The sequence below is a fragment of the Diplotaxodon limnothrissa genome, linkage group LG7 (assembly GCF_057381915.1).
Source record: "Diplotaxodon limnothrissa isolate DT_005_m linkage group LG7, D_limnothrissa_male_GT1.1, whole genome shotgun sequence".
In the NCBI taxonomy this organism is placed as follows: Eukaryota; Metazoa; Chordata; class Actinopteri; order Cichliformes; family Cichlidae; genus Diplotaxodon; species Diplotaxodon limnothrissa.
In genome coordinates, this window is record NC_140602.1 from 44038142 (window position 1) to 44062467 (window position 24326).

At 39.9% G+C, this 24326-nt stretch overlaps 1 protein-coding gene across 1 annotated transcript; it reads right to left on the bottom strand.

Annotated features, from left to right (window-relative positions):
- Positions 1-8775: 8775 nt before the first annotated feature.
- On the bottom strand, positions 8776-15452 carry LOC146628864 (plasminogen receptor (KT)-like). The gene is made up of 4 exons (XM_085358138.1): positions 15362-15452; positions 11265-11395; positions 11039-11148; positions 8776-10145 (listed from the first exon to the last, which is right to left on the bottom strand). The coding sequence occupies exons 1-4, from the start codon at positions 15440-15442 to the stop codon at positions 10018-10020; spliced, it is 450 nt and encodes a 149-aa protein (XP_085214264.1). The 5' UTR covers positions 15443-15452; the 3' UTR covers positions 8776-10017.
- Positions 15453-24326: the final 8874 nt, after the last annotated feature.

Here is a 24326-nt window from a genome sequence, read left to right on the forward strand (position 1 = left end):
TAATAAAGGATTACAGTGTAACAGCATTAAATGTAAATGTAACAGCATTTTTTTTTAAACTTGTAATTTCAAAATAAAAAGCTTATTGTTGATATTAATAGTAAAGAATTGTAATCAATAATATTTTTATACATTTTAAACATTAACACTCTGGGCTCTATCCTGGCCATTTGTGGACACTTCACTTGTTCTTTTTTTTGACTACTGCACTGCAGTGGACCAAAAGAATGACACGGGTTTGATCTTAAGGATCTAATAGTTGTGTGTGTTGTGCATGACATTGCCACACAAGTATGTATTTGCAAGATAGAGTAGAATAAATTATGACGCATGAAATATTACATAGGATGCAGTGAATTTCTGATGATACAGCCTATTGAGCTTTGAGTTTCCCAGTCAAACTTAGCTTTGAAGCACCTGCTAAAAACACTTTTACTCTTGTACATTTCATAACAAGACACCATAGCGGAAATATTAACAAAATATATATTATTAAAAAATTCAAAGCTGCAGCACATACAGCAACAAACACCGTTAGTAAATGTGTCCTGGAGTTTATGCAGGTGCAGAAAGTGCTGCTGCTGTAAGTCAGCCTAACAGCTTCCAGATCAATTATTTTTCTGGAAAGATGGTAGGAAGGGCATCACTGCTCATTTCTACAATCTCCCAGATCTTGGAATACAATCCCTTTGTACCATGAAACCACTTCGCAGTACTAGGATTCCACTAAAACCTATAAAGAGAGTGATCCTGGAAGAAATGGGGCACACACTAGTGACCTCAACAATTGCAAGACAGCCTTTTCCCCGATGCTCAGATGGGGAAAAGGAAGTTTCATGAAAACATTAGGACTTTATCACCGTTTTATCTGAAAAGTTAATGGTAATATATAACCTAACTGGCTATAAAGAGTAAAAAATTTAGATACAATTTTGATTTTGATGAAAAGAACTGGTGCTATTTTAAAGAGTCACGTCGGTAAAAGTAGAAAAATGTTTTAAGAAATATACATTTTATAGCATTTTGTGAACATACACAAAAAGTGGCCATTTTTGGCAACAAACAAGCTGAGAGAGAGTTTTATATTTTTGGCTCTCCTTGAACAAAAATAATAGTGCATAATAATCAATGTCGATGTTAATCAATTAGATGTCCCAGACTCTACTATCAATAATACAACAGCCCCTCGTTTATCGCTGGTGTTACGTTCTAAAAATAACCCGCGGTAGGTGAAATCCATGAAGTAGCCAACTTTATTTTTTACAATTATTGTAGATGTTAAGACTGTGAAACCCCTCACTACATGCTTTATACACTTTTCTCAGACAGGCATGAACATTTTCACACTTTTCTCTTTTGTTTAAACACTCTTAGAGTTCAAACCTTCGTAGAAACATGAGTCCAGTATTATGGAATGAAACCTAAAGGTGCATTTGAGGGTGCAAAACGTTTCGTCGGCATTGTTGTGTTTGTTTGGGAGAAAACTTACAAACATACAGTACAGCACTTCAGAGTTACACTGCTAGCGATCGAAGATTTATGTAAATTCGACAAGCTAAACGCATTCTGTACTGTACAGCAGGAGTCCCCAACCTTTTTGCACCACAGACCACTTTAATGTCAGACAATATTTTCAGGGAAAGACCTTTAAGGTGTCGCGGATAAATACAACAAAAGAATAAAAAAAAGAAACTGTGGTATTTTGTAAATATAATAATAAACGTGACTTGAGCTGTGCGCCAACAACAATGACAGTGACATCCTCCTCTCTGCTTTTTAACGCTCTCTGGTCGCTATGGTAACGCGTAAATAGTTCTTTCAAAATAAGACACAGAAACTACAACCATACATTTCACACCGGAGGATCAACTCTCCCGGAACGGTACCAAAGGACTCACGGACCGGGACCGGTCCGTGGGCCTATTAGGGACCGCTCCTGTACAAGAGACACTGGACTAGATTGATTGACAATGGTCTACAGCAATCAGAACGCACAACGCGATGTACTGTAAAAATAATAATAAATCAGCAAAACAGCAAGTGTCACTTTTGGCCACGAACAAGTTAGGGGATGGTGAATTTTTTTTGAACAAACCCAGAGTGTTAAAAAAACACCCCACTTAAAACCATTTTATAGTAACAAAAACGCAATTTAGTTGTCGCTGTCAAAGTCGATTTAACCGAAGTTACGTGTTTACGGCTAGTGTGGAGGTCACGTGTTTCCGGTTACTGTGGAGGTCACGTGTTTCCGGTTACTGTGGAGGTCACGTGTTTCCGGTTACTGTGGAGCTCCACGGTGGCTGCAGCCAGGTCCTCTTGCTAAATTTGGGTCATTTAGGTTCTCTACTACTACTAGGTGCTATTCACAATAACCATAGCTTCATAAAGACACGTTCTGAGTGAGGAAGTGTCAAGTCTCTTAGAAGTGTGATCTAGAATAGTCGTTAAAACGCATCTAATAGTCCTAATTTGCCTTCCCCAAAAACCTCCCATGTGGCTTGAAGAGGGGTGCTCAGAACAAACTTACATCTGCATTGTTTCAACTGTTCTTTGTCAAAATCATTCAGTGCATTTAAAAGCTCTCCATCCATTTCTCCTTTTTTTTTTTCAGGGTCGCGGGGGGCGCTGGAGCCTATCCCAGCTGTCATAGGGCGAGAGGTGGGGTACACCCTGGACAGATCACCAGTCTAACACACAGGGATGGACAACCATTCATACCTATGGGCAATTTAGATTTTTCAATTAACCTATCCCTACAAACTGCATGTCTTTGGACAGTGGGAGGAAGCCGGAGTACCCGGAGATAACCCATGCAAACACGGTTGGAATTGAACTCAGGACCTTCTTGCTGTGAGGCAACAGTGCTAACCACCGTGCCACCATGCTGCCCTCAAAAGCTCTCCCTTAGCACCAAAATAATTTAGTACCTTGGTCACACCTGATTTGTCTTACATGTCCACAAATAGAAATAAAACAACATGATGCATTCATAAAATGATCAGTTGTAAGGTCATCCAACATTTCATTATGTATTGCTCTAGAACACATACATGTACAAAGAAGACCATACCTTTTAAGTTCTTTTCTACCCTCTTTTACATAAAAAGGTCCAAAACAGTCAATGCCACAGTAGGAGAATGGGGGTGTTGTTTCCATTCTATCCTCTGGTAAATCTGACCTCCCATGATCTTGACTATGTCTCCTGTACTTTGTGCAGGTTGTGCACTTGTAGATGTGAGAAGCAACTGAATTGCTGCATCCTGTAATGCATACTCTATTGGAGCGCAGCTCAGTGACAGTTATTCCTCTTCCTTGATGCTGTTCTGTTTAATAAGTAAACACAACATGACTTGATTTGGGGATAATGGCAGGATGTTTGATATATGGGTGTAGAGTTGCTCTTGTCCTCCCACCCTAAGTACTCCCTGCTCATCAACAAATGGACTTAGGCTGTAGAGCTTGTGTGTCTTATCCTTCAGTTGAATGTCCTTCCCTCGAGTCAAGTCCTTGATTTCTTTGTTCTGTTCTGTTCTTAAATAACTACATTTTCCGTAGCCTGTCACACCAGCGTCTGAAAAATGGTGTAGTTCACACTGCCTGTGTTTGCAGGTAAGACACGTCTTTGAACTTTCACCTTTGACAAGTTTTGAAGATCTAGGATTCCCACAGTGACAGTGTTGATCTGAGAGTGGCTCGTCCCATTCTACTTTCTCTTGGCATAACTGTTGCAGGATTTGTTTTCCTCTTAGGATGAAGGGTGCCACAAATCCCAGTGGGTCGTACACTGATGCTATTGTGCACAGAATTCCTCTTCTTGTCATTGGGCGCTCTTTTACAGTTACTCTGAACTAAAACTCATCAGAAGAAATGCACCACTGAACACCAAGTGGTCTTTCCATCAATAGATCTAAGTCCCTAATACTTTCAGCACTCTCTTCTCCCGACAGTGACTTTATCAGATTTTCACAGTTTGGTATGAACTTTGTCTAATCTTAGTTTACCCTTGCTACACAATTCTCTTGCCTCTTTCACTAGTTTTATTGCTTCAGCTTCTGATATAACACGTACAAGTCCATCATCTACATAAAAGTTCCTTTGAATGAACCTCACTGTGTTTGGAGTGAACTTTTCCTCACATTGCGTGGCTAGATGATTTAAACCAAAGTTGAAAATCTTGGGCCTTAATGTAGAGTCCAGTAGGTGGCAGTGTTGACCAAAGAATGCTTAATTTCACTGTGGTCTCAGTTTTTAACCCTCCTGTTGTGTTGTTTCTGTGGTACAGCAAGGATATCCCTGAGTCAGTTTGTTTAGCCATCCAGAAGTGTCAGAACCCAAAAACTTCCAGTAAACTTTGCTGATATCTTATTATCAACTCCATTACTGCCCACAGGAACAGGACAGTTCACAACACCTGCGTTCTTGCACTTTACACGTCAGGTCAACAGAATACGGAGTGTGTGTGTGTGTGTGTGTGTGTGTGTGTGTGTGTGTGTGTGTGTGTGTGTGTGTGTGTGTGTTGGGGAAATATGTCTCACAGTTGCAAAGACAGATGTAGTTTTAGACCCTTTCAGCCTCCACTTTGGCTGCCAGGTCAAACCATTTTCATTTTATATGCTGGTTACACTTTTTAATCCAAGCAGAAATTTTGTATAAGAAAGGTCCTTTTAACAATTTTCTTTTTACATTTTAAAACTTGAAATCAGGTCAATTCATCACAATGGGAAGGTTAAAGCTTTTCACACATTAACATCTGTCACTTTCATTTAAAAAAAACTGGAGCTAGCAATGTTACTACTGTTGACCTTGTAACATTTATCATTTCAAACATAGCACAAGTCTAAAAGCATACCTGATCGGCAATCATAAGATTAACTAAATGATACGTCACCTACTGTGTGGACTGCAGGTGCGTTGTTCTGTGACGTCACTGAAAATGTTTCCGGCTTTAAAGTCTGAGGCTTTCTCTGTGTGGTGTCTGCACTCCCACGGGTCAGACATGCCAGTTAGGAGAAAACAGGAGAGCATAAGGATGAATGGGGCAAGAAGCTTAATTATTGCTACCAAGAAGCAGAAGACAAAACTGAAGTAAAAGGATTCTGTGAAGTTAAAGGAATCAAATCAAATCCATTCATTTCATTGAGAATTCAAATTTATTTATGTGGCTTTGAATGCAAACAACAGCTGCCTGTCTCTAATACTGTAAGGTGGTCCCTACAGTATTAGAGACAGGCCAGCAATCTGATGATCCCCTATGAGCAAGCACTTGGCAACTGTGGGGAGGAAAAACTCCCCGTTGGGAAGAAACCTCCAGCAGAACCAGGCTCAGGAAGGAGCAGCCTTCTGCCATGACTGGCTGGGTTTTCAACTGTTGTTTGCATGACTGAGATGGTAAGAGCCTAATTAACCCCATTATACCCCAATTATTAGTTATTTCCCTATTAAAATCGTCATAGTCCAGTTAGAGCCAAATAAAGTTGGCACTGACATTAGGTTGTCTTCACCTTTTCCATTTCCATAGAGGAGAATTAAAGGTATTGTGCTAAAAATGAAAGTAAATAAATTAATATAGCTTGAATTTTGTTGACCAAGAACAATAAAATGCAAAGGCAAACGCAAATACAGTCATGCAAACAACAGTTGAAAACCCAGCCAGTCACGGCAGAAGGCTGCTCCTTCCTGAGCCTGGTTCTGCTGGAGGTTTCTTCCCAACGGGGAGTTTTTCCTCCCCACAGTTGCCAAGTGCTTGCTCATGGGGGATCATCAGATTGCTGGCCTGTCTCTAATGCTGTAGGGTGGTCCCTACAGTATTGGAGACAAATGTAGGGTGGTCCCTACAGTATTAGAGACAACTGTAGGGTGGTCCCTACAGTATTAGAGACAACTGTAAGGTGGTCCCTACAGTATTAGAGACAACTGTAGGGTGGTCCCTACAGTATTAGAGACAACTGTAAGGTGGTCCCTACAGTCTTAGAGACAAGGCCAGCAATCTGATGATCCCCTATGAGCAAGCACTTGGCAACTGTGGGGAGGAAAAACTCCCCGTTGGGAAGAAACCTCCAGCAGAACCAGGCTCAGGAAGGAGCAGCCTTCTGCCGTGACTGGCTGGGTTCTCAACTGTTGTTTGCATGACTGAGATGGTAAGAGCCTAATTAACCCCATTATACCCCAATTATTAGTTATTTCCCTATTAAAATCGTCATAGTCCAGTTAGAGCCAAATAAAGTTGGCACTGACATTAGGTTTGTCTTCACCTTTTCCATTTCCATAGAGGAAAATTAAAGGTATTGTGCTAAAAATGAAAGTAAATAAATTAATATAGCTCGAATTTTGTTGACCAAGAACAATAAATTGCAAAGGCAAACGCAAATACATCCTACAGCATGTGACATCAGGTGTGCCACATAATGTCTGACCTCTTGGACCATTTTCCAGAACATGTGATGAATAGCCACAATTGCTAACTTGCACATGTTAGACACTGTGGTAATGGATTGTCCTAAAAATCCAGTTCCTCTCCTGATGATAGAAACCCCTCTATGAAGAATCCCATTATGTTCTTCTCTCCCTTCCAAGGGACTGGGTCTTAGGTCTGGGATCGTGGATTCAGCAGGGTCTGATGCATCTCGATTTGAATTTTCCCATAGCTGATGTCTTTGAATCACAGAAGGCTGCTGCTGTATATGTTCAGGGTGAAGAATTTCACACACTTGGTTTAAACCGCTATTCTGATTATGCTGTCCTCTGCAGCTGCTGAGGCGGGGTTCAGGTATATGCTGATCTGGCAATGGTACCTCATGTTCCGCGTGTAAAGTTTGGTTACCACAGCGAACTTCAGGTGCCTCGCATACAGTTTGGTCAGCAGTGGGTGAACGTTGGTCATCAAATCCCAACGTTTTTCTCATAATTTTGTGAGCATAAGTGCCCACAGTGCAAATCGCGCCCCAAACGGAGTTTGACATGTTTACAGATATATTTGCTAACTACACGCGCAAGATTAATGAAAACTGTTTTCTACGTGCGACCGTCCTAAAGGTAAACTGTGTTGAAGCACCTCTATTTATAGACTCATGTGGCAGAGATGGTGACGTCAACCGTCACGGGAGACTGTGACGTGCGGTCGACCGTCACGTCACAGTCTCCCCTTTGAGAAGATCAAAGAATAGCTCCGTGTCATTTCGCGCATGCTCAGATCATGCGTATTGAAATGAACGGGATATTTATTTATTCATTTGAAATACCTTGCTATATAACAAAGGCGACTGCGCACTCAAAGGACGAGGAGAGTTCAAAATAGGGCTGTTCGATATAACGACACATATGGATGACGATATGAAAAAGTCTATCGCTTCATATTACGGCAATATTTTTTTCATGGTTTTTATGGCTGTATCCCAATTCAGGGTCTGCAGCCTTAAAGTACGCAGCCTCAATGGTCCTCAAGGGCCGCGTACTCAAAGACCGCTAAGGCCGGAAGTGCGAGGCTTGTGAAATGGGACGGTCTAGCCTCCGTCGCGCTGCCCAGGTTGCCTAGCAACCATGATAGCTGGAAACGTGTGGTTGACAGAAATTAAGGAGAACATATTTTGTTCGTTTGTTTGTTTCTACATGAGCTTTGTGTGATTTAATAAGCATCTGAGGCTGAGACCACAGGACTGTAAAACATGATTGTTGCATGCTTGCATATTTCTGAAAACATCTTAGTGGTGTGGCAGCCATGGGTTGAGCCAGCCCTGCAAACCCTGTGGATGGACGATGCAGTGGACAGTGGGAGGAAGCATCCTAAAGCTCTTTTTGCAGACCAGCCTGTGTGATTCTCCACTCGCCGACCAGAAAAGACAAACGGCGGGTCTCAGTTGCAGCACTATATCATGCAGGTAGCTGTTCAGGAGACACTTGTGCAGCAAGCCTGGCTCAGACACAGGTTCCTGAAAGCTCCCCGTCTGCACCTGTGCCTTCAACTGTTTCGGCTTGTCCTGCTTGTGCCGCCTCCTCTCCTTCTTCTTGGTAGACATCAAGTGTTGCCACACAGATATTATGTGGAGGATGCAGCAGGCCCCCACAACTTTGGGAGGAAACAGAGGCCGACCCTCAAGGGCTCACAAGAAGATGGAGTGCCAGCGTGTTTTGAGGATGCACAAAGTAGGATCTTTAATATTTCTGGCCTTTGCTGAGCTCTGGCTCTGCTAGTTTCACTGTTTCTCTGTTGGGGAATCCTCTCACACTCAAACTGTGAAATATGCTCCACTCCAGTCCACTGAATGGCTGTGGAAAATATGAAAGAGGACATAACTTTACACATTAACTTCCAACAATTTAAGCCCAAAGAGTCATCCTGAGAAATGTCATTTAATATGCAGCATTTCATTATCACATTAAAAAACAAACAAACCCCACATACTGCTTAAGTTGCTGCTCTTTGAGATTAAAAGATCTCATTACATTAACAGAAACACTGACATCCCTGCTCTACAGCTTTGCATTCAGGGGGTGTCCTTGTCACAAAGATCAATTCAGACATTGAAATCTTTTCAATTTTCTTTTTTTATTAATTTAAAATTTTTTCCAGATGTCAAACACAAAGTATAGATATCAGCACCTTGGAATCTACTGTGATGGCTTAAAGTTGGAGGTCCAACAGCTTTGTATTGAAGCTCCCTCACACCTACAATTAAAATTTTAGTGTTGAAAATAATACATTTTATCTGTCAATACAAATGTCTGAGAATCTTTACCAATAATGCACCATTACATTTTGATGACTTCAGCTGTTGGTTATCGGCAACTGCAAAAGTTACCAGCCTGGCAGAGGGCATTTCATCAAAACAAAGCTTCTTAGAAAGTAACACGTCTATGACCTGGATAGAAAAGAACCACAGACTGAATACAAAGGATGGATTGTAGCCACTGAAATGAGAAAGAAAGGGCAAGCCTTTGCTGTTCCAGGACAGCAGGAGCTGAATGTAAAGGAGAAAAAGTGGAGGGTTTGGATGCTACGTCCATCTTTTGCATACAGTCTATCATCTAAACAGAGAGGCAAGTGACCTGCAACAGTCATCAGTGTTTCAGGAGCTTTTTAAAGGCGACGTATTACACATAAGAGCCAGATAAAATGAGCTGTTATGAAGAGTGTTTAAGAGAATTTCTGCTCTGCACTGGTCTAATTGCAGCTTTGACCAACAATCATTGTCTTACCACTTTGTTCAATCATCATCATTACATTCATGAACCAGGCTTATAGCAGCTGGTATTCTTGTTCATCTAAATACAACAAAACCCCCCAGAGAGATAACATAAACTGATTAATATTACTATCAATTTCCCTTCAAGTCCATCATACATAATCAAAGCAAACCCTGGAAAATAACAACCTAAAGAAAACACTGATGATATAACTGCAATTGTGCAATATTTAGAGACAAGTTATCTGCTGTGGTCACACAATGCTCTTATAACACTGTAATAAAACTTAACTCATGGATCAACATGTGGCATACACCAATCAGGCATAACATTATGACCACTAGCAAAGTGAGTAACACTGATTCAGACTATTCAACACGGAGGCCACACCTGGCATCTTGGTGCCAGATATCATGTGATGGGTCAGGGCCGCTTTGGCAGCAAAAGGGCGACCAACACAGTGTTAGTTAGGTAGTCATAATGTAATGCCCGATTGGTGTATCTGAAAGACTGAAATGAGACAGAATAAGGAGCCTTTCGTTCAATAAAGGTCAACCTGACAGAGAGAAATAGCAGAGCCTTAAAATTTTCCATGATAGAGGACGTTTGTTCTATAAATTATTACATTATTTCTCCAAGAAGGAGCTGAGGCCGCTTTTACCTTAATGCTACATAAAGTATAGTTGTGTATCGTTTAGGGAGTGGGTATGTTTTGGACAGCTAAACCTGAGGTTTCTTTGTGAGCCACTTCCCCGTCTTTGTGGTTTGTTGAAAACGAAATGTACAGTGGCTGCAGCTCCTCTCTGGAACCACGCTGTTAGACAATAACTAATTACATTATTTCTCCAAGAAGGCGCTGAGGCTGCTTTTAGCACGGCGGGCCTTCTCTATGCTCTCAAAGGTTGGAGTCCCTTGAGGTAACTGTAGACGGTCATTTTCAGTCTCCATGATATTCTCAGCTTCCCCTAAAGACATCATGAAAAACACATTTAATGGGTATAATTAGTGACTGCAATCTTTTTTAAAAATGTCATTAATGAATAACTAAACACAATATTTGTTAAACATTTAGATGCATTATTTGGTAAACAGTAAGGTCCATTTGGACAGAGACTTTTTCTTTTTTAGCATTTTGGTTCTGTTCATTACCACAATTAATTTTAAATATAACAACTTTAAATATAATTAACTCAGATCCAGTTGAACTGCCGACTGTCAGCCTTAATTCAGTGGGTTGAACAAAAAGATTGCACAAAAATGTGAGAACTAAAATGCAATCCCATCATTTCAGGACATCAAAAGTAACTGGACAAATAAAATAAAATGTATTCATTTGAATCGTGCTAATGCAAGCGCCACACCTCAAATCAACTCCAGGGCTTCTATCTGCTTAATTGATAATGACATAACAAAGGAAGTGCCCACACCTGCCCATGAAATAGCCTTTCAGTCAAATGTCCAATTACTTTTTGTCCCTTTAAAAAGCGGGGGGCACACGTTAAGGGGCCGGAACTCCAAAACCTTCATCCGATTTGAATGTGGATTTTCTCATATGAAAGCTGGGCGTCTACACATTATATAGATGCCCATCATAGCGGAAAGTGGAAATTGTTTTGGTAAACAGACACTATTCACGTATTTAAATATATATATGGACCTAACTGTATATTAGAGCCTGTGTTTTCTGGATATAGTGAGTCTGTGTTCTGCTGTTCAAAGTAAAATAATCCTCGAAAACCAAAGCAAAGAATCACTATATAATGCTTGATAAGGATTTATTTACCCGTCTGTGCACCCTCTTTTTAAATGTTAAACAGGTTTCCTTAAGATGATGATGCCTGTAAGTGTGTAGCTTTACCTCTCATACGATTAATAAGCGTTCCATAGGCGCTGTCCATCTGGTAGGCAAATATGAAACTGAGAGGTATGATGGGAGCCAGCATGCCTGGGTTCTTTCTTTTAATAGCTCTAAAGAAAAATGATGATAAACAGAAGACAATATTTAACTGCAAAGATAAAAGCACAACACAGAGATGAGTCTGTGTGTGTTTGTGTCAGATCTTTGTGAGGTGTTAGAATCTCACCCTGCAGTTAGTCCCACTGTGGCCACCGCAAAGAAACTGCCAAAGTATTTCACAAACTCTCTGGACCAGGCGATCTGCATCGCCATCTGCCGCTCTCTCATCTGGTTCTGCATCAGAATCTGGCGCTCCATCTGGGCACATGCACGCGCGCACACAGACACACAAAAATAAATTAAGAAGAAATGATGAAATAAAATTTTCCCTGCTTGGTAAGATTTCATTTTCAGTTATAATCAATTTCAGTCAATTACTGTTGATCAGAGCTGTAATAATCATCTGATTCATCAGTTAATTGTTTTATGAGAGTACAGACAGTTTAAAGAGATCTCCATAAGCACCAAAGGCTTAGTACTTTTTAAAAAAAAAGCCCCTAAAAACTTGTAGGAAGTGTACATTACGTGAACAGAGATGTGATTAGTTGGGAGCACAGACTGAACTTCTATGTATGCTTGAGAAGTTTCTTTGGAATTTTTTTTAAGTCATGAAACTAAACCCTGGAATCCACTGCTGTAAACATGCCAACTACAAACACTACGCTCTAGGGAAGGAGGAAGTGACAAACTTTTCATCTCCACAATCTGGGTGTTTCGTACTCCTGACATCGACTCTTGGCTGTACACTCTTTAGGTTCAATGGAAATTACAGGAATGACTTCTGTAATTGACAGTGTTTGTTCTTTTAAAGCCAGCATCCGCTGAAACAAACTAGTGAGTAGTCTGAGCACACTTAAGGGTGTCCCCCTTTAACGGCCCATGTTGTGAATGAGTGAAGAATGCAATTATGAAAAGAAAGCATTTCCCGCTCCTCCACACCATGTGTATGAGCTGCAGGAACGGGAAATGGGGTGACACGTTCGCTGAAAGGTCAGCTTTCATGACGGCTTCATCTGGGTCACAAAAAAGGAAGTAAATGGAAGATAGAGGATGTTAAATTTGAATAAACTATCCTGAAACTCACTCCAGCATCTAAGTACATAGATGCTGCAGGGTCTCCATCTTATAAAAATGAAGCAGTTCAATATGCCCATATACACAAATACGTAACATAAGTAAAGATCACTGCACATCTTTGCTCAGCCACCAGTTTCACATTATTAGTTAGTTTGTCTCCAAAGCGCTCAACCTGAAATGGCCCTCTGATGTACTCATTCCTAATCATGTCCTTCATGGTCACTCCAAACAAAAAAATCTTAACATCTTCAACTCTGTCACCTCCAGTTTTCCAAACCACACATCATAGCATCTTAAAAACCTTTCCTTTCAGTCTGTAACTATCCATCACAAATTACCGCTGACACTCGTCTCCACCCACTGTTACTTTGGATGGTTGGATGCTATTTAAACTCATCCACTTTCACTGCCTCTGCTCCTTCAATATTCTGCCCATCTCCCTCTCATTTTTGTGCTGATGCCAAATGACTCATGAGTGTTTATAATAATGAACACTTATAACAACAATAATAATGATAATGTGTCATCTACATTAAAGACTTCAGGGTCTTTGTATAACATTCTTTACCATTTTCTGTTTCTACAGGCTGTTTGTATGGGATAGCTACGAACCCATAAGTGATAAATTAGCCCTATCAGTGTAGATGTGCAATTCAAAACTAGACAAACATATCTGCTGGTGGGAATATCAAAAGGAAAAGATTTGGTTTTGGCAAGCTCAGACAAGCAGCAGACTGTGACTCTGGGACAGGACTGGAAAAAGCAGAAATGAACCAACGCACTCCGAGGGTGACATTTGTGAAGGGTGCAAGTATGAACACAAGGCGGAACACTAACTTGAAAACAGATGCACACAAATCATCATGATCTACACATTGGAAGAAGGAAAAGAAACAGATGTAACATGTGAGAAAGAAAAGCAGAGCAAATACATGCGGGAAATATGTGCAGCAGGTATTCCTGATGAATACAAAATATTTCATGTTAGGGTTTTTTTTTTTGTGGATTAAGGTTTTTTTTTTTTTTTACATGTTTGCAAACTTTGACTTTTGGGCACTCTGTATGCTCTCATGCTTTTAAAAATGATTTGTCCAAAATTGGATATGGAGTAATGTTCCTAAATGTACTAGTAAATCCACAAAGAAAGGACTCAAGGAGAAGACCTGAGGCGCCTAACCAATGCTAAGATTTCAATTCTATTGAAATATTGCCAGGGGATTGAAAATAGGCATTTAAAAAAGCATCTTACAGTTACAGTAATTTGGAAAGATTTCAGAAAGCTTTGACCCTCTTTGACTCCATCTTTCCAAAGAAAGTTCCTCCTGCTTAAGACAGCAATATGAACATCTGAGCCCAGTGGTGTATTTCCACAGAAGAATTTCTTTTTGTGACTAAAAATTCCCCCCCCCCCCCCCCCCCCCCCCCCCATTTGTCGGTGTTTGGGTTTTCCAATTTCACGTAAATAAGATCTACTTTCTTTTCGTTTTTATGTAAGTCACTATAATGCTCTGATGTCAGTAGATATTTGCATCAGTTTTTTTTTTCCTTGAAAGAAAACAAACCCCCCCTACTAGGGGTGGGGGAAAAAATCGATACTGTGTAGTATCGTGATATTTTGTTTGCTAATAATGTATCGATACAGGGACAGCAGAAATCGATAGTTTGTTACAAACAATTTTTTCTCTGAAGTCAACATGCTCTGGAATCAGAGCATGTTGACTTCACAGCATGTTGATCCTTTTTCTGAGCAAGAATCCTGACATTTCTTCACTGTCCAAATGTGTTTAACTTTTTTTTTTGGCAGCAATAAACATGACAGTTTACTTATTTTAATTTAAGACATGTTTAATTTTAATTAAGTTTAAAACTTTTTTATTTAATGTAAAATTATATATTTTTTTAAATTTACTTTCAAATTCTTCAGTTGCTGAATGGGCTGCATAGTTTTCATAAATTGCATAGTTCAGAATAGCTATAATTGTACCAGATGGTTGCATTCAGTTAAGTTGGACTAGACTGTAATACAAACCATTCAATTTGTCAACAATAAAACTGACTGAAATGAGAGAAAGACTGAGTGTGAGACTTTGATATTAGATAAAATGAATATTGATAAAGTTTATCTTTATGTACAGAATATGAATATCGCAAAATATTTTTAAAAAAAATCACAATAATATCGTATCGTGCTTTAAATATTGTGATAATATCGTATCGCGAGTTGTATGGTGATTCCCACCTCTACCCCCTACTATAAATCCATTTTGATGGCACCAATTCCTCATTCCTAGGAAGTCCATTCTCAAAATATGTGTACCGTACATATGAGCAGCCACAGGAGATTTTTGAAACTGTGTATCAGGCACCGAACTAGACCACATGTTAGAATATGTATCCCCGCCTTCCAGAACTGCTTTACAGACTTGGATCCACATCTTACTAACACACTATAAGAGCTAGAAAAATGAGAAGAGTGAGGTTAAAGCTGAGTGTATGCTCACCCCAGTCCAGAAGCCATAGCATGATCTTCACCAGGGTAACAAACTTTTTTTCTACCTGTGCAAGTTTCCTCCTTAAGTAGAATCACAGTGGTACCTGCTGTGAAATCACTTTGGGCTGGTTTTTGACTTTGGTGTGTAGTAATACTTAAACACTAAAAGAAAGATGGTATGCGTGTCATCATTAGGACAGGGGTTTGTGTCAGTGTGTGGGACAAAGGAAGTAACGCACAGTGATCACACTACTCAGACAATGAGCAGTGTAGTTAATTACCTCCTCCAGAGAGTAGTGGGAAAGTAGTGGGTCTAAATGGATTTGGTTGTAGTCATAGAGATTAAAAATGTTTGCAGACCTACAGTTGCTGTGGATGTCTCCTGTACTCATGGAGCTGATACAAAAATAATGCAAATAAACAAGTGCACAATTTAAACTTAGTCCGACATCATTTCAGCATCTGCAACTAGTACAATTTCAAAGTATGAAGGTAAAACCTTTTGGTGGGAAGGTTTGGGGCAATTTTATGTGTTAAAAAATAATTAAAAATCTGCTTTTTTTTTTTTTGCTTTTTCACTTTCACCATCTTTCACTAGTGAAAGATGTCACAGCAGAGGTCAGAGGTGATGTGCGAGTGGGTGCACTTTCACTCACCTGCAGCCGTGCATTCGTTAGCATGAATTCTTGTTGCTTTTTTAAATTGTCATCCATGGATTTGGACAGCAGGACACCCATGGCTGCGTTGGCGTTTCTGTGAATTAAACACACAGTCATTCAAACGTGCTGCTCTGCTCTCATCACAACAGCAAACAAAATTCCAGAGTCGGGCTTAGAAAAGCCACCTGCTTCAAACTGGATTTGTTTCAGCATGTAGTGACCTCTTCAGTCCTTCAGTGTCTCTTCACTTCAGCTTTAGCTTTAAGCCTCAACTCATTTTAAGCTTTCCCGTTAAGTTAGCGAATAACAACACGACTACTGTCTACACAGAGGAAGTATTTGCAGCCCACCAAAAGGTTTTACCAGAGAAAAAGAGGGGAAAGTGTTTTTTTTTTTTTAACTTTTACACCAATTCAGGATTTTTAATAATGTCAACTCTAAGAAGCATATTTGTTTACAAAATGGTCACAAATAACAGGAAAAGGCGTTGATTTTTGTCAGATAAGACGATGAATTCGCCTCCTTCAAAAATACTGTAAATGCTTCAGCTAGAACCACAGTTACTGCCAAATGCAATAAATACTGAAGCACTTCCACAGGTAAGTGCTTACGAGCTTTATCTTATGATTGCCTATCAGGTATGCTTTTTGACTTGTGCTATGTTTAAAGTGATAAATGTTACAAGGTCAACAGTAATAAAATAGCTGGCTCCTTTTTTTTGAATGAAGGTGATACATGCGTGCAGCTTCATGCATACAGAATGGATGAGGTGCTGCAACTGAGACCCGCCGTTTGTCTTTTCTGGTCGGCGAGTGGAGAATCACACAGGCTGGTCTGCAAAGAGAGCTTTAGGATGCTTCCTCCCACTGTCCACTGCATCGTCCATCCACAGGGTTTGCAGGGCTGGCTCAACCCATGGCTGCCACACCACTAAGATGTTTTCAGAAATATGCAAGCATGCAACAATCATGTTTTACAGTCCTGTGGTCTCAGCCTCAGATGCTTATTAAATCACACAAAGCTCATGTAGAAACAAACAAACGAACAAAATATGTTCTCCTTAATTTCTGTCAACCACACGTTTCCAGCTATCATGGTTGCTAGGCAACCTGGGCAGCGCGACGGAGGCTGGACCGTCCCATTTCACAAGCCTCGCACTTCCGGCCTTAGCGGTCTTTGAGTACACGGCCCTTGAGGACCATTGAGGCTGCGTACTTTAAGGCTGCAGACCCTGAATTGGGATACAGCCATAAAAACCATGAAAAAATATTGCCGTAATATGAAGCGATAGACTTTTTCATATCGTCATCCATATGTGTCGTTATATCGAACAGCCCTATTTTGAACTCTCCTCGTCCTTTGAGTGCGCGCTTTGTTATATAGCAAGGTATTTAAAATGAATAAATAAATATCCCGTTCGTTTCAATACGCATGATCTGAGCATGCGCGGAATGACACGGAGCTATTCTTTGATCCTTTGATCTTCTCAAAGGGGAGACTGTGACGTGACGGTCGACCGCACGTCACAGTCTCCCGTGACGGTTGACGTCACCATCTCTGCCACATGAGTTTATAAATAGAGGTGCTTTAACACAGTTTACCTTGGTGCGTCTTCGGTAACAGCGACTTGTTTTTGCAAAGCAGGAGTCTTTGACAAAGGTAATACCTTTACATTTAAACAATTCAGGGAACATTTTTTTTCTTTTGACACTTGTCCCTGCAGCAGTTACAAAGTTAGTCAATGGAGAGAATAGCTCAGCGTTTAGAGGCTCTCATAGAGCAAAATAGAATGATTAATGCAAGGATGGACAACATTGAAAGGGAGTTGAGTGTACGAAAGAAAGAGACTGAGAATGTGAGGCGTGAGAAAGCACCACAGAGTGCTTTTGCCAACTTCGCAAGTAACGTAGGTCTAGGTCTAGGTCTAGGTCTTGCCATAACGGGCGCTATTTATTACCTGCCCACCTTTATTGGCTAATTATAACATAATAACTATACTGTGCTCTCATTTATGTTCAGTTTTATTTTGCCCTCACCTCCCAACCAGTCATGACAGAAGACTGCCCCACACTGAGCCTGGTTCTGTCACAGGTTTCTTCCTGTTAAAAGGGAGTTTTTCCTGTCCACCGTTGCTCATAGGGAATCACTTGATTGTTGGGGTTGAATCTTTGGATTGAATTTAATTGCCTTAAACTGAAAATCAAAAATTCAAGTGAGGGGTTGACCAGGGCTCGTTAGGTGGGTTGTTTTTTTTATTTGTAATTTGATAATTAAAATAAAGAAAAATTATATTTAAAAATATATATTAATTGCTCTGTGTGTTTACTTCAATGAAGACGTGTATTTTTTGTGATAGAAAAATATAAATTGTCCAAAATATTTGAGAGTTTTTAAATTAGCACTGCATGAGTTTAACTGTGGCACAGACAGCTGTCAATCCTGGTGAGTGAGAGTTCAACCTCCAAACTGAACCCAGTGTGTTACTCGCAGAATCACAGATTTACTCACATTTACTGATTGTTCTGTAGGGTCTTTACAATTTTCAGCCCCTTCAGGTGACTGTTGTCTTCTGACTCCATCTTTAGGGTTTAGTTAGATTAAATATTTAACCAGTTAATTCAAGAATGAAAGACACATTTATCACAAAGGCACTCTTATAATGTAGATTAAATGTGTGTTGACATAACATCTAGATATATGATTAGAAAGAGAGAAATGTTGTAATGACATGAACAAAGTGCAGTATTCCAAGATGGCATCAGAGTTTTAACACCTTTTATACTCATGTTTTTATAATTATGTTAAGTGTAAAAGCTCAAAGATGATGACATAGATGCATCTGTTTCTGTTATTATCACAATAATCACAACATAAATGAATATTGTGACATTTTTTCTGTGCTGTATTAAGGTTACCAGAGTCAGCTGGGGATTCATGAACATCATCAGTGATGTTTCTCCACAGCGGGCTCATCAGTACCTGGTGACAGAAGGTCAATCCAGCTCTGACTTGAGGCTGTTCAAGAATCAGCTCCACTTGATCTGGTTCCACCTCTACCACAGGCAGAGAAACACAGGGTGAGATATTTTTAAGTGACCTGCACATCTTTTTGTACAGAACAAACAGATGTAGTGAAGCCGTAGCGTTGCTCAACCCGAGAATGATGATATGTGTTTGCGTGTAAACATAATAAGATTTGACCTTGGTGAGTTTTTCTATGACGTCACAGTAAAAGTTTCATATTTTTTTATTGGCTGAGGACCAAAGTTGCTGAGAATTCAAGTAAACATCTTATGATGTGTTTTCCGTCTTCTAGTCTGATAGTAGACATATATTTCACTTAATTTAGTCTAAATTACACAGAGTGCTTTTATTAGTAGGCCATCAGATTTATTGGAAAACATATTTATCACTTCCACCTCTTCTTTAAGTCAAAGAGTTATTTTTATTGATGGCATGAAGTTGGCTTTAAAGTGAGTTGTAAGGTCTCGGGGTTGATATTGTTACAGCATCAACTTGATCACAAACTCACAACCGTTGAACTAAAACACAATGTAAATTCAATGAAATAGAAAGACGGGTGAAACAGAGACATAAAGTCATCGATATAATATGCAAAACATACTGGCCCATGCTTTGAGGCAGAAATAAACACCTTACAGATATTTTTAAGAACATTTGAACTTCTTCTGACTTAAATTTGTCTCTCCAGCTTCAGCTTGCCATGGTCATACCTCAGCATGGGCATGCATCTTCCTCAGGTGCACCAGTGGAACCAACATGCAGTACAATAGTTCCTACATGAGAATTTCCACAATAAATGTCCTAATGACATATAAAATATGCATAGTGCAAAACAAAATATGTTAACTAAAAGTATGGCAGTAAAACTCCCACCAAATGACAAACCTATTGTGATTTCTGCCTAAACACATTATAGTAGGAACATGCTTACATTTTAGCATTTATTCTGCTTCTAGCAATAGCACAGTTTTGTGTACTGGCCTATCAAGATACGCTGGTTTGACAGTCCTTTTCCCATCCCTATCCAAAATTGAATCACAGAGAAAAAGCTTAACCATTCTAATACTTCCATCTACGCTTGGATATACCTCTGTTACTCTTGCCAGTTTCCACTTTTTCCTTGGAGAATTGTCTTCTTGAAGAATAACAATATCTTTCACCTTTGCACTCCTTTTATCTTTTTGCCAGATCTGTCTCTGTTGAAGAGTGAGAAGATATTCCTTCTTCCACCTTGTCCAGAATTAATTGGCTAAAAACTAAACTTGGCGCCATCTCCTTCTCAAGTACAGGTCCCTGCTCACAAATTTGCCAGGAGCGGGTAGAATAATGCTGGCCTTCATCATGAGAATATGATTTGGTGTACGAGGCTCTAAATTTGGGTCATTTAGGTTCTCTACTACTACTAGGTGCTATTCACAATAACCATAACTTCATAAAGACACGTTCTGAGTGAGGAAGTGTCAAGTCTCTTAGAAGTGTGATCTAGAATAGTCGTTAAAACGCATCTAATAGTCCTAATTTGCCTTCCCCAAAAACCTCTCATGTGGCTTGAAGAGGGGTGCTCAGAACAAACTTACATCTGCATTGTTTCAACTGTTCTTTGTCAAAATCATTCAGTGCATTTAAAAGCTCTCCATCCATTTCTCCTTTTTTTTCAGGGTCGCGGGGGGCGCTGGAGCCTATCCCAGCTGTCATAGGGCGAGAGGTGGGGTACACCCTGGACAGGTCGCCAGTCTAACACACAGGGATGGACAACCATTCGCACCTACGGGCAATTTAGATTTTTCAATTAACCTATCCCTACAAACTGCATGTCTTTGGACAGTGGGAGGAAGCCGGAGTACCCGGAGATAACCCATGCAAACACGGTTGGAATTGAACTCAGGACCTTCTTGCTGTGAGGCAACAGTGCTAACCACCGTGCCACCGTGCTGCCCTCAAAAGCTCTCCCTTAGCACCAAAATAATTTAGTACCTTGGTCACACCTGATTACATGTCCACAAATAGAAATAAAACAACATGATGCATTCATAAAATGATCAGTTGTAAGGTCATCCAACATTTCATTATGTATTGCTCTAGAACACATACATGTACAAAGAAGACCATTCCTTTTAAGTTCTTTTCTACCCTCTTTTACATAAAAAGGTCCAAAACAGTCAATGCCACAGTAGGAGAATGGGGGTGTTGTTTCCATTCTATCCTCTGGTAAATCTGACCTCCCATGATCTTGACTATGTCTCCTGTACTTTGTGCAGGTTGTGCACTTGTAGATGTGAGAAGCAACTGAATCGCTGCATCCTGTAATGCATACTCTATTGGAGCGCAGCTCAGTGACAGTTATTCCTCTTCCTTGATGCTGCACCTTTTCGTGGTACTGTTTAATAAGTAAACACAACATGACTTGATTTGGGGATAATGGCAGGATGTTTGATATATGGGTGTAGAGTTGCTCTTGTCCTCCCACCCTAAGTACTCCCTGCTCATCAACAAATGGACTTAGGCTGTAGAGCTTGTGTGTCTTATCCTTCAGTTGAATGTCCTTCCCTCGAGTCAAGTCCTTGATTTCTTTGTTCTGTTCTGTTCTTAAATAACTACATTTTCCGTAGCCTGTCACACCAGCGTCTGAAAAATGGTGTAGTTCACACTGCCTGTGTTTGCAGGTAAGACACGTCTTTGAACTTTCACCTTTGACAAGTTTTGAAGATCTAGGATTCCCACAGTGACAGTGTTGATCTGAGAGTGGCTCGTCCCATTCTTTCTCTGTGTGGTGTCTGCACTCCCACGGGTCAGATATGCCAGTTAGGAGAAAACAGGAGAGCATAGGGATGAATGGGGCAAGAAGCTTAATTGACAAAACTATTATTGCTACCAAGAAGCAGAAGACAAAACTGAAGTAAAAGGATTCTGTGAAGGTAAAGGAATCAAATCAAATCCATTCATTTCATTGAGAATTCAAATTTATTTATGTGGCTTTGAATGCAAACAACAGCTGCCTGTCTCTAATACTGTAAGGTAGTCCCTACAGTATTAGAGACAGGCCAGCAATCTGATGATCCCCTATGAGCAAGCACTTGGCAACTGTGGGGAGGAAAAACTCCCCGTTGGGAAGAACCCTTCAGCAGAACCAGGCTCAGGAAGGAGCAGCCTTCTGCCGTGACTGGCTGGGTTTTCAACTGTTGTTTGCATGACTGAGATGGTAAGAGCCTAATTAACCCCATTATACCCCAATTATTAGTTATTTTCCTATTAAAATCGTCATAGTCCAGTTAGAGCCAAATAAAGTTGACACTGACATTAGGTTTGTCTTCACCTTTTCCATTTCCATAGAGGAAAATTAAAGGTGTTGTGTTAAAAATGAAAGTAAATAAATTAATATAGCTTGAATTTTGTTGACCAAGAACAATAAAATGCAAAGGCAAACGCAAATACTTCCTACAGTAGTGATGGGATTTCCGGCTCCTTTTAGAGAACCGGCTCTTTCGGTTCGGCTCACTAAAAAGATCCGGCTCTTTCGGCTCCGAACCGGCTCTTCAGGTTGGTTTTTTTGCTTTAATTAATTTATTATTAACAATAATATAAAATTATGCACAAAAGGAATTACTAATGTAAAAAAAAAAGTGGTTTTATTTATATATGTTTATATATAAATATATGCTGTGGCCCCTAGACAAAACACGTACAAACTCCAAAACACATTTCTAGCATGAACTGAACTTCCAAAACAGAGCTACCTAGATCACTTAAATTACACAATTGAAAGCATGAAAGCATAGGTGTATTGTTTGTGTATTTATACACAAGCATTCATATATAGTCAAATAATAAATTTAAAAAAAAAGTTCATTTACCTGTTATTACCACACACCAAATCCGGTCATTGGTACTTGCTGGCTTGTATCCGGTTGTTCAGTGATGACGCGACGAATCCTACTTCCGGGTCTAAAGTAGTCTGCGTTTAATATGGCTTTTGTGTTGTTAACATGTTTAATGTTTTGTATTTTCTTCTATTTGATCTCAAAAAGCTCCTAAAACAGTCAGTGATCCCTGTTGACCTCCCTCGGCTTTTATTACCACTAATCATTTATTTAAGCTCAGTTTTTAAAACCTTAGGATGTAACTGCAGCCCAGCCCATGCAGCAGTATATGAATGACTAACCTCGTATTGTGGGTGGATTATCTCAGTTGTTCTCCTGGCTGAAGTTTGGTCCTTTTACAGCATCCTGCCATGCGATTACATTTGTTCCTGACCACCGAGAACACTCACGTTAACTTTTATCGAGTGGGGAAAAAAGTTAGCTTGTTTATATTATGCTAACATAACTGTGTCGCTAGCGGTCACGTAGCACATCATTAAATACCAGCTAGCCCAACTTCAGTAACCCTACAAACATCACTGCTGTTTAGTTTTCTGTCTTCATTTATGCTGGAAGTGATAACAGAGCTGTACGTTTGAATTTGTTTCCAAAACCCCGCAGCCAGGACATGCTATATTGTATTTAGATAGAAGCTAGCGAGCTAACTCCCTGCTAACTTCTAACTCCGTTAAATGTCATAAATTCCGTTTTCATGGATGCCTGGATGTTAAACTCAATTGTTACACCTGGTAGAGCAGAACGCTGATCATTTTATTAAAGATGAAAGACTTTAGACAGTTTTTCAACTCTCAGTAATGCCATAGTGATCGTTTGATATATGGACCTGCAGCGGAGTTTAGACCCAGACACGGCTAGTGACGTCAGACTGAACAATCGGATAGCCACTAGGTAACAAAAGCTCAACACTGTGCCTATCATCCTGGAGCACTTCTGTTGTCTTTTGTACGTGTTTTGGAGTTTGTACGTGTTTTGGAGTTTTTATGTGTTTTGGAGTTTGTACGTGTTTTTATGTGTTTTGGAGTTTTTACGTGTTTTGGGGTTTTTACGTGTTTTGGGGTTTTTACGTGTTTTTGAGTTTGTACGTGTTTTTGAGTTTGTACGTGCTTCAGGGTTCGTACGTGATTTGAAGTTTGTATGTGCTTTGTCTGTAGGGGCCACCGTAAATATACTTTTATTTATTCACTCCACATAAAATGTAATAAATAAATCATATAATACAAAAATCAACTATTCACATTTCAACTTTTAACTATTTAAATTTTCAACTTTTTCCTTTTACAAATTTAAAGTGAAACAACACAAAACACTGCAAACCATAACACAATTAAATATAAATTATAATATGAAAACAAAAAGAACATGCATATTCTCTGTCATATGGGCCTGCAGGAATAAACTTTCTGAATCCTTTATCATCCGCAACTGAAAATAGTTGTGGATGATTACTATACCTTTCTAATGTGATGTTGTTGTCCCTGGCTCTCTTTCTCTCTCTCCCTCCTGCTCTGTTCCTGTGCTACTGAGTGTAGCTACCGCCCCTCCCCCCTCTTCCCAGGGTAAAGCACAAGTAGGGTTGCCAACCCCCTGAAAAATAAATAAGGGACACCTCGTGGCCAGGGCCGGGCAACCCAGTTGTCTTCACCCTTCCCAGTGTGGTAGCTCTTTTTTTTTGTGTGTGAAATTATTTTTTAACCATTTGACTTGAATTTGATTTAAGCAGATGCATATTCTTTGTGATATGACCATATGGGAAACAAATGATCATTTAGCCATTTATTTTCTTTGAGCTTTCCTGAAGAGCCTTTTCGATGTGGCATCACAAAATTATCATGACCACAACAACCGTGAAAATAGTTGGATTTACATTGCTGCTCAATCACAGCTGTCTGATCAATGTTTTTCATTAGCAATTTAGCAAAGTTGATGGTGGTGGTGTGCGTGTCTGTGTGAGTGAAAGACAGAGGGAGAGCGAGCGACAGAATTTCTGTTATAACCTTCATTTTATGAACGCACAGTGTGAGCACTCAGGTCGCATCAGAGCATCGGGCGGTATAGTGTGA